The sequence below is a fragment of the Nothobranchius furzeri genome, chromosome 7 (assembly GCF_043380555.1).
Source record: "Nothobranchius furzeri strain GRZ-AD chromosome 7, NfurGRZ-RIMD1, whole genome shotgun sequence".
NCBI classification, from domain to species: domain Eukaryota; kingdom Metazoa; phylum Chordata; class Actinopteri; order Cyprinodontiformes; family Nothobranchiidae; genus Nothobranchius; species Nothobranchius furzeri.
The window spans coordinates 78,475,814-78,487,503 of NC_091747.1; the positions used below are offsets into that span (position 1 = coordinate 78,475,814).

Below are 11,690 nucleotides of genomic sequence, written 5' to 3' on the forward strand. Positions count from 1 at the left end.
CGTGTAGAAACAAAAACGAACAGCGTGTGTTATTAGGGAATAGCGAGCGACCGGCGTTGATGCTGGATTGCGCGCGCATGCGCCGTGAGCGGTTCTGATACATTTTGGATCGTAGCTGCTCGCAGCGCCGCTTCAACAGTGCGATACCCTCACGAGGGACGAGCGAAATATTAAACACACCAGAAGTCCGTGCGACCTCACGACTGCTGATCGGCAGCTGGTCACGTGGTGTTAATCGCCTCCCGTAACCCCCTGTACACTACACGACCGTTCGGCGCAAAACTCGCCCCGATGTCGTGGATTCTCGCACGACTGGAAAATCGGCTCAAAAAAGTGAAAAAGTCGCACAGTGTACGCCCGGCTTAAGGGGAAAAACCAGTAATGGGCTGGGGAACACAAGGACGCACATGAGGGGGGACGCAGAACATGACATTCACATGAAAAATAGTCAGGTTTCTTGATTTGATTAAACATGTTTCAAATTGTTTTTTTAATTAATTCATATATTTTTTATATCAAAATAAAAATACCAAGTCATTAGAACTGTTGTAGTTATACAGATGAAATCATGAAAAAGTTTACACTTTTTGCCGACTGTAAACTGGCTTTCAGCCAAAGACAGGCAGTTAACAGCCACTTATCTGCCAGTCCCATCCATCGACATATAAATGTTGGACAATGGGTTTCCATAGACTCCAATAACACATTTTTGAAGATAAATGGGAGGTGGCCACCACCGCCATTTTGACTGTCACAGGTTCCATCAAGCCCAGACAATTCCACTAAAGGGAAGAGAGGTGGAGCTGAGGGTGGGGCTGTAAGGCTGGGATCAACTGACGACACCCGGTCGAACTAGCTACAAGCTAACCTGAAGCTAACCCAAAGCTAACGCGGAGGTGGGAGCTAAGCTAACGGAGGTAGCAACCTAGCTACAACCGGAGTTAACTGTGCACAACACCAGAGCTTCTGAGTCAGAGATACGCCGGGCTGACCGCTGGGTAAAACCGGGTAGAACACAGAGGTCTCAGAGACCTCCACAAGCTGGCAGCTGCACAGCAGACAGAAGCCCCGATCAGACAGAGATGCGCCGAGCTGCGGGGAGGGGAGAACCGGGTGGAAAACATCGGTCTCCCGAGAGCTCCACAAGCCGATAGTGGGAACCCAGCTCCACCAACATGTTATATTTCAACCCATTTTCTAAAGTGCAGCATTATGTTCAATGCACTGGGTTTTACCCTATTACATTTAAATTTCATGGTTAAACAGTACATGTTAAAATCTAAGCTCAGCTCGGCAGTGACCTAAAATACATAAATATAATTTTACTTACCGAAAAAAATGGAGACTCCTTGGACGCTCTATTAGTGCATTTAATGCCACAGCAAGTCATTTTGTCCAACAATTGCAAAAAAAAAAAATCCAAAAAAGAATACACAAACACAGAGACTCAAAATCCCGGAACAGTTTCCAGGCCAGACCGAGGCTCTACTGAGGCCTTTCCACGGTGGTCACGTGGGTCGGATGCTCATTAATTATACAGAATTTTAGGCTTTTAATACACTTAAACAGAAGAGTGAGAGAAAAATTCACCCCCCTCAGAGTTGTCATGAGTGGAAACTAGATCATTTAAACAAAAACATGTTTTTGTACCAGACTGTAAACATGTTTATTTCTGCTGTGAAATTGGTATTTTTAACATGGGAGTCAATGAGGATTTGCTCGTTTCTGACACCAGCCCCTAGTGGATGAGGGTGGAACTGCAATTTTTGGTACTTCCGGGATTGCTTCAATTTTTGAGCCGCTGTCGGTACAGGATCTGCTCGGGTGCAAGATCGGCTCGGGGTCCGTCGACTGCCGATGACGTCTAAGTAGTTGATTGGCTGAACATGAACCTTACGGAATTACGTAATCACGTTACGTTGTTATCACGTTACGTTGGTCCAGGCAAATCTTTCTATTGGAAAGATGGACAACTTTTACAAAGAAATCCATCATTACCTCTTTGAAAATACACTTTTAGCATAGAGCTGCATGTATATTAGGGCTGAACGATTAACTGCATGTGCAATTAAATTGCGATGTGACAAAAGGAGATTTTCTAATCTCAAAGGCTTCAATTTGGCAGCGAGTGGTTAGCGCAATGCTAATATACATGGAAAACCCCATAGGAATGCTAATGCTAATATCGCCGATTACATTATTACAAATTATGAATTAGAAACGTGCCAAATGATTACATTTGGAGTCTTATAGAAAGTAAAAATACCATCAATCAAATAAGTACAGACAGGTATTTTAGTAAAGCCAGGAGATTTTCTAATCTCAAAGGCTGCAATTTGGCAGCGAGTGGTTAGCGCAATGCTAATATACATGGAAAAACCCATAGGAATGCTAATGCTAATATCGCCGATTACATTATTGCAAATTATGAATTACAAACGTGCCAAATGATTACATTTGGAGTCTAATAGAAAGTAAAAATACCATCAATCAAATAAGTACAGACAGGTTTTTTAGTAAAGCCAGAAAACTTTTAACTCCAGAGTTTTGGCTAGCAGCTACAGTCTATGACAAGACATCAAAAACTCTAAACACAAAATACTTAAATAAACGGGACACACTTCTTTCCTGCAAATACAATTTCACAGGTGTTGCTAATACCTATGATTCTTCAAGCGAAGGGATGTGCTCAAAGAGGAGTTCAACATTATGAATAAGATATATAAGATATAGTGTTTTATTTTACAAATACCATTATAAACACAAACTTATGTCTTAAGAAACATTATTTTAATAACGAAAGTGCTAAATTCTTTCCAACAGTATAGATGTGTAGAGCATTTTGTCCGAGTCGGTTTGCCGTACTTTGACGTCATCGGCAGTCGAAGGACCTCGAGCCGATCTTGCACCCGAGCAGATCTTGTACCGACACCGCATTGTGGGGACATGGTCCCATCACACAGGGACACGCCTACGGTCCCAGGGGGTGTGTTTAATTAGCAAATATTACGTAATTGCAGGATGTCACCACAAGATGTCGCTTTACTACACTGTTTGGTTTTTGACACTGTCACAGAAAGGCTCTCATTCAAGACAGCAGAAGTTATGAGATGAACGCAAGGAAGAATTCTTTTTGAAATAATAGATAGTGTACTTCAATACCATATATGGGTTATACTAGGAAAGAACCAACAATAGTTAATAGGGCTTTGTTGGTACTTATTTAAATAGTACACTTAAGATAATGGGAAAACATCCTACAGGTTTGTGTGAGCACTGTCAGGTGGAGGAAAACATTAGGCATGTTATTTTTATTTGTTCTTTGTATGATCATCTATGGAAGCGTATAGGATTATCTTGAAAAAAATGAAAAGCTCTGTTTTTCTGAATTACTGAACTATTTTTTTAACTGAATGCAATATGCTTCCGTAATGATCAGATATCTTGGTTGAGAGGATATTTTATTTAATAATCTCATGATTTTTTTGATTTGTCTTATAGAAACTAGGCTTATAAATAGAATGTAAACTCTGATCCACACTCCAGAGCAGTAGGGGCACCTTGCTATCAGAATAAACCCAACCCTACATATATATATATATATATATATATATATATATATATATATATATATATATATATATATATATATATATATATATATAAACAACATCATAGTATAATCTAGTCATGTTTTTGTATTTAAAATGTTTTCTTCATTTTATACATAACTTGAAAAGATAGAATTTAAACCTGTTTATTCTACGCCTTTTTTATGCAAAAACATGTACATGTTCTCATGATTTAGCACTATCTACAGTTTGAAACACGTATGGTTGTGCGTGCTGGTCGTTGAGTCTCTATCTATCAAGTAATCCTAATGGACCAAGTAAAAGCCTTTGGATCCATAATATGGAGGAGAGCATTAAAGTCTCACAGTGTTTCGATCCACTAAACCTACAGAAACACGAGCTCACATTAGCTTCTCATCTGATCAAAGTCATCTGACTTCTAAATGGGCAATGCATGCATGAAAGCACACTCACCATCATTGTGATGGTTAATTCATTTTTTTATTTCCCAGATTCTCATTTTGTTAAAAATCATCTATAGAGACCAGGCGACCCGGATGAATGGATGCTGTCAGATGTTGGTGAGCTGTTGTTAACCCTCTGGAGCAGGGGTCGGCAACCTGTTCCCATCAAAGAGCCATTATTACCCGTTTCCCACAGTAAAGAAAACACTGGGAGCCACAGCAGCCGCGGCGTTGTGGGCGGGGCCTACCCTCAGACAGCAGAGAGCTGCTTTAACCAATCACAACAGGTGACAGCAGCCAGTACCGGTCGCTCGTGTACATCAAAGTTATCTTCCATAAGACGATAATCAATAAAACGATTTATATAAAATGGATCCAGAAGTTGTAGCCCGTCTCTGCCTACAATATTTAGATATTTTTCACCCTGTTGGTGGTTTTACTGAGCAGGTGCCACTTTTGTCATACGTTTCTTTTTAAAACATGTTTAGACTGTTCAGAATACAAATCCAGGCTCTGTCACGTTTGATTGTTGTAATTAAACTTTGTAGGTGGGGAAGGTCAGAAAAGGATCCGATCATTTTGTTTTTCCCTCATTTACAGCGACGGAGACAACGGCGCAGTGCGCCTGGCTCTGGTGTTAATCAAGTTAAATTATATCTCTTTGCAACAATTTTCACAAGAAAACAAAACAGTTAAAAGCGGGGCTTGTGTTGACCGGATAGTTCCCGTATTTGACCGTTTATTTTGACGGAGAAAGAATTGAAAGAATTACCCCGAAGCATGCAGACGAACTGACATTATATTCTACGCACATCGCAGATGTAGCTAAATCACTCAAGAAATGATTCCCATCTGAACATCTGAGCTGGACAATGCTCAGCGCAGCTCGCTGTCAGCGCGTACATAAGGTACACAGCGAGCTGAAGATGTGGAGAGGGGCTTGGAGCGCGTCGCAGAACCAGAGCGCATGCAGGAAGATTCCTCCGACTGAAGAGAGACTTGTCACTTAGAAAATGTTCCCTGATTATGAAACTTTGGCTGAATAGCGCTTGTTCCTGTCTCCAATGTGGCGACACATCCAGGAGCCGTCTGAGGAGAATCCCAGAATCTCACATCCTCTTCAGCTGATAAAGTGCCTATATGATTACGCACAAGCGTGACCGGTCAACCACCGCAGACCGGGTTGGACCTGTTCAGGTTTACGCAGACAATCTTTACATTTAGAATTGGCATACAGATGTAAAATTAATGCAGTAAAATATAAAGCATTTTATTTAAATATCCATTCATTATTTTACAAGCACAGGGAGCCGCATCAGATGGATGGAAGAGCCGCATGCGGCTCCAGAGCCGCGGGTTGCCGACCCCCGCTCTGGAGGCAGGCGTTGCAGATTTGCAATGTTAAAACCTACGTACCTAGCTGGTTACTCCACATACGTATTTCATGAGCATTATTTAACTCAGAAGTACCCCTGAAGGTTTTTGTTGTTCGTCCTTTCATCAAGACTTATTTTTAGCCTGAGAGGGTTAATTTATTTGTTTTGATGCGATTCGCAAACTTTTTATTTATTTATTTATTTTCATTTCACAAACATTTCTAATTATTCAGTTGATTTCTTCTTTTACGTATTTGCACAGAGACCAACTGTCCTCTGCATCACTCTCTTGGCATGACTGCCATTCCAAGTTTATCATGTTTTAAAGCTAACTGATTATTAGAAACCCCTTTTGTTGTTGTGTCACCCACAGCCTGATAGTCTGATGAGATTGTCATTAAAATCTTCCTCTCTAACTCAGAAAATGTCTGCATCCTGTCCATTAGCTGTATTTCTACTCATTTTAATTTGTTTTCATTGAAAGTAAACATTTCCAAGTGATGCCAAATGGTTGTTATTTAGATGTGTTTTATGATAATTTAAGTGTAATAGTTTTAGAAACCTGCAATTACAGATGTGAGCCATCTTTTGTGGACGTTTCATGGTGACATGTCTCATATATTTTGTTGCAAATTTGAGGTTTCTGATTTAATTTATTTTATCACAAACCTATTTTCTTTTCATACTTTAATTAAGAAATGTTATTTCAACTCTGCACATAAACCTTCCTAAACTTTTATTTGAAGGATTTCACCTCGTGAATTGTTTCATTTGATTTATTATTATTTTATTATTATTATTTTTTACGTCCCTCGGCTCTACTAGGAGTATGATGGTTAAGGAGGGAGTAAAGAAAATGAATTGTGAAAAGAACCAAGCAAATTAAATCTCTTAAAATGGTGTTTAATAAAGAAAACAACTCTCTGGGCTGGAAGGAATAAATAGAATTAACACAAAAACACAAATGGTCATCCAGAACTGGGGAAGGACCGATATCAAAAAAAAAACAAGCTCTAATGAAAACAAAGAGCAAGCGCATAAGGCTGGGTGAAAACTATAACAAACGCAATAAGCTTCACCAAAAAGGTGAGCCTAGTCTCTCTTTAACGAGGATGATACTAAATAGATAAACAAACGAAGGTGTTTCACTAGAACGGATCAAAATCACTCAGGTAACCACAAGCTAAGCTAAAGTCTGCTCAAAGGAGGGAGAGAGGAGAACAAACACCTCCGTGCATGCTCTCATCTGGTTTCTCCCTCCTTCACATCGCCAGGTGCTTCTGGAGCACTGTGATTAGAATCACCTACAGCTGTGCTGGCTGCGTGCTGACGCCATCTAGTGGCCACAAACAGACATCGTCTGTTACAATTATTATTATTATTATTATTATTATCCACCCATTGTCTGAACCCGCTGTGTCCACGTAGGGTCGCGGGGGGCTGGTGCCTATCTCCAGCGGTCAATGGGCAATCAGGCGGGGTACACCCTGGACAGAGAGCCAGTCCATCGCAGGCAACACAGAGCCGCACAGGACACACGCACACACGCACACATACACACAATTTAGACAGACCAATAAACCTAACAGTCATGTTTTTGGACTCTGGGAGGAAGCTGGAGAACCCGGAGAGAACCCACGCATGCACAGGGAGAACATGCAAACTCCATGCAGAAAGATCCCAGGCTGGGAAGCGAACCCAGGACCTTCTTGCTGCAAGGCAACAGCTCTAACCACTGCGTCACTGCGCAGCCCTATTATTATATCATAATATATAATAATATATTTATTATAATATTGTGATTAAGTCACAAATACAATGACAATTTGTTTCTGACTATTAATAAGTACCAGTCAGTAATAAGCATCCACATATTTGGATATATGAATATTCATACTCTAACTGAATAAGACACGTGAAAAGTTCTCATTGAAAATCCTTCACTCTTTGGTTTTTGACTTAAAAATGATATGTATTGAAAAATGTTTGTGTATTTACTCCTTTTAGCAACTTTGAGAATGTTCTGGGACATTTTATTTGATTGCATCTGCAAAATCTGCTGTGAGCCAGCCGTTGCACCAGCAGGGTGTGCCAAAGGAACATAGAAAAGTTTCTTCTCCCTAACAGCAGGACTGCTTATTAGCTGAAGGAATCACTCAGTCTCAGGACTCCAGAGTGAGGCATTTTAAACAGATTCAGCTGTTCAGTTCCATTTGTGAGGATTCCTCATACAACGAAATGTTGCTGTCGAGGGAGCCTGCTCAACACAAAAGGTGTGAACAGAAACAGGTGTGAGATAGTGGTTCAATGCTGAAATCTCACATAGCTAACATCAGAGACCTTCACACACACGCGCACACACACACACACACGCTCACGTGCATGAGCTGTCAAATTATATTTTAACAACTTGATTCAGACTTAGCTTGTTTCTGAGATAAATCTGAATGTTTCAGTGTTGCCAAGTCATGTGCCCGTTGTTCAGTGGCGCTCCCAAGGGGTGGTCCCTTGAAAATTTGTAGCCTGGCCTGCCAGACTCCTCTGTTCAATTCTGCACAGAGAAAGGGTCCGGGAACTCTCCTATTCAAATAACCCCACCCCGTGAAAATTCTAACCGAGCCAATCAGCGCTGAGCAGCGTACGTCACACACCACAACGCCGAGTTGGTCGAACATGGCAACTGAAGCGGAGTTCGCTGCGGCTCTTTCCTCTGGTTTAAATGATTTGGACACATCTTTAAAACAACAGCAAGTAGAAGCGCTAAAAGTCTTTCTTCTATAGAAAGATGTTTGCGCTGTCGCCAGTCGCCATTTTTGACTACAGCTAAAAAACTACAGCGTGGCGGACGTCACACAAAGCGACGCTCCTCATAAACAACGAAGACAGCGGCGGAGTTCGCTGCGACTCTTTCCTCTGTTCTAAATGACTTGAATGTCTGTAAAACCACAACAAGTGGAAGCGCTAAAAGCCTTTCTTCTAAAAAATAAAAGATGCTTGTGCCGTTGCCAGATGCATTTTTTTTACTACAGCTAGAAAACTACAGCATTGCGTGGTACAGTCGGCATCTCCGTCTTTTTTCTGACTGGTTACTTTTGAGCTGCCTAGTCCCGCCCCTCAAATGCCTCTCTGCCTGTGAGTTACCAGACTCTTTCTCTGTGCAGGATTACATAGAGGACGAGTCTGGCAGGCCAGGCTAGAAAATTACTGCTTGGAACCATCATTGTATCCGGGGACGCCAGGGACATGCCTCCACCATTATTTATAGTTGACTGTTTTGTTCACACCACATTTGTAAACCTGATGCAGATTTTTATGCTTGCGCTGATGTATTTTCTACTCGTACTCTCTGCTGGATTATCATCTACTCCTTGCAACTAACTGTTATTTAAACCCCTCTATACCGCTACCTGTTTCAGTTATGGTGTTTCTTGCTTATTGCAAACTTCAAAATAATACCTAACTTTTCTTTAAGACATTTAATTATTAATACTTTAACTGTGAATTAAACCAAAACCGTAATTATTTGAAGAGCTTGGCATGCTGGGAAAGCTGCTTCATCCTACCTGTTATCAGTGTACTGACAGGTCACCACTAGCTACTCCTTTAACTAACCTGCTGGTAGCTTCAGACTGATATCAAACATGAGAAAACTGGGTTATTTGTAGCGAGTTTTACTTTTAGGGCAGCACTTACTGCACAATTTTAAATCAGATCCGTAGTTTTTCTTGGTGCATAACAGTTTTAATTTAAAACCACAACTATGTTTTATTATTTTTAATCGGGAAGATCCCAGGACAGCTCGGCTCTGGTGAGAGGACGTGGAGTTAAAGCAGTGGTGCAGAGATTAAAGGTGTTGTTTATTCAATACATCTGCAGTGGTCGCTAGTAGAAATGAATGTCATGTAAGTCGTACTTTGGGGAAGTAAAACCCCCCAGTGCACCATTTCCAGGAACTACATCAGAGCTGAGCTTCAGACGGCAGGTTATGGATTCATATTTCCTGATATTTGGACATCCGTCCTCTGATTGGATAACAGCCGCACAACTTTACCATCGAGTTTGCTTTGCAACGATGATGTTTTATCTCCACAAATGTCGCAATCCGGAGTTCTGCTGTGTGGTGTCAGCTTCCACTAGCCGAGACGTTCTCTGCTATTTCCTGGACGCTAAAACAGCTTTCCCCGTCGCGTGTCAAGATGGATAATCATTTAAAATGGGTTTTCCGTGAACCACGCCTCAAGAGCTTGCCCTGGAAGTGAATTTGTGGGATCAGTTCCTAGTTTTAACTTTTATTTATTGAATAAAGCTCCGGTTTTCAACACCTGGTATTACAATGCCTGGCATGTTGTTATTAAAAATAAATATTATAAATACTTATTTATGTATAATCAATAGTAATTGTCCACAGCAATCTTTAAGCCACACTCAAGTTTATGGTTGTTCTCCCCAGCAACCCTTAGGTCTGAATGATCTCTTTAATGATCTTGCTCTAACCAAAACCTCCCACCTTCCACTGTGCTGTCCTCACATGTCCTTCTGAGTCCAGAACAATTTCAGCATTAAAGTGAACAGCTGTAAACACAGCCATTAGCTGGCCGTTGGCGTACAGCCTCTCTGAACGCCTTTCACTGTCAGCACACTCTTGTGACTGGAGGTCGTGTAGTCAGTAGCATTCAGAATGAATGGTAAGCTCTCAAACACACACACACACACACACACACACACACACACACACACACACACACACACACACACACACACACACACACACACCATCATTTCGTAACTACAGCTGTTCACACAGACAAAGGTTTTCACGTACATCTGGTTTGGATCATCCCCTGTTGGTGTGTGTATGTGTGTGTGTGTGTGTTCTTGTAATGGAACATGTGATGGCTGAGTGGACGGGTCTTATTTTCATCAGGCGACATCTCTTTTCAGTCGTCATGCCTGTTTAGTCTTGTAATGTGCATATTGGTATTTATGAAGGCTCGCGAACCCAGCGGGTATTTTCCTGATCAATAAAGAAGAAGAGAAGTAAGAAAAAGAAGAGGAGTTACAGCTTTTTTATAGAAACATTTTTGGGACATTTTCTTTGTTTTTGAAATTGTTTGTGCAGTATTTTTGCACCATGAAGTCTGGATTATATTTTATGAAGTAAATGCAACATTTTAGCAATGGTTGCAGCCTGGAGTGTATGAACGGCACCACAGTAAGGCGCGAGATCATTGGGTAGAGGGATGAAGTCATGGCTCATGCTGCTGCACATCTCAAGAAAGCTCGAGAGCTTGAGCAACATCCAGAATATAAAGCTCTCCAGAAAGCCAGGGAGAGGAGGAGACGGCAGCGGGAGAGAGCCAAGCGGCAGGTAAAACCAAAATACCAGTTAACCTCCTAGGACCCTGTGTCCACATATGTGGACACTGGCTCCTTTCACTCTAAAATGTGTTTCTTTTCTACTCAGACCTTTGTGTCATAATTTATAGACACTCGATATTGACTTAAATTTTACCAATTTTTTTTGGTTGTATTTCTTTTTTTAGGATTTTTGACAACATTTTTATAGAATTTTTATTGTATTTTAATTTTTTTTATTTTATTTCTGTTAATTGCATTTGACTAATCTGTAATAGCTAGATATGTTTTTTTCTTTTAAATCAGACCAAATTCAAGGTTGGGTCCCAGGAGGTTAAACAGACTGAAAGGGATTTTTGTAAGTGCTTGACTTTTAGTCTTCTTTAATGGAAACAGCAGCCTGACGTTTTCCAGGAAATGATGCTTTGGATTTGCTGATCTTTCACTTCCTGGCTAAGCTAAACTGTTTAACTTATTGGTCAGTTACTTTGTTTGGCCGAGGTCCGAACGACTGGGGCCTTTTGGGGCGATGTTTCCTTCCTTTGTGCCACTCTGTAGAACCTCTCAACACATTCTACATAAACTCAGTTTTATTTTATGTAACAGAGTTTTTTTTAACTAATCCACACTTCATTCTTCTGTAGAGAGGCTTAGAGGTTTACCCATGTTCTCTTAGAACAGCTCTGGTGAACTTTGTAATCTTCAGTCTCACAACATGTTGGTGGAAATATGGCTGAATACTCGTTTCATCCCCTCTAATGATTCTCATTCAGATTTCGCTTCCTTGAAGTAACTGATCCGTTTGGTTATTTATTTATTTATTTATTTATTTATTTATTTATTTATTTATTTATTTATTTATTTATTTATTTATTGTCTCTTATTCATTTCTTATTTCCTGGCTTGGCAGCCAGATTTGTTGG

General features: G+C 40.6%; 1 protein-coding gene across 15 annotated transcripts in view; it reads left to right on the top strand.

Moving 5' to 3' along the window:
- Window positions 1–11,690, top strand: part of ank2a (ankyrin 2a, neuronal) — a 110,709-nt gene that overhangs the window by 15,926 nt on the left and 83,093 nt on the right. For 7 of the 15 annotated variants that reach the window (XM_070553793.1, XM_070553803.1, XM_070553806.1 and 4 more), the window contains exon 1: window positions 10,449–10,780. The exons of the other annotated variants lie outside the window; for them this stretch is intronic. In XM_070553793.1, coding sequence (XP_070409894.1) covers window positions 10,661–10,780 — 120 coding nt within the window. In that variant the 5' untranslated portion in view covers window positions 10,449–10,660. Of the gene's footprint in view, window positions 1–10,448; window positions 10,781–11,690 lie in introns of those variants that run through there. 15 annotated transcript variants of the gene reach the window in all.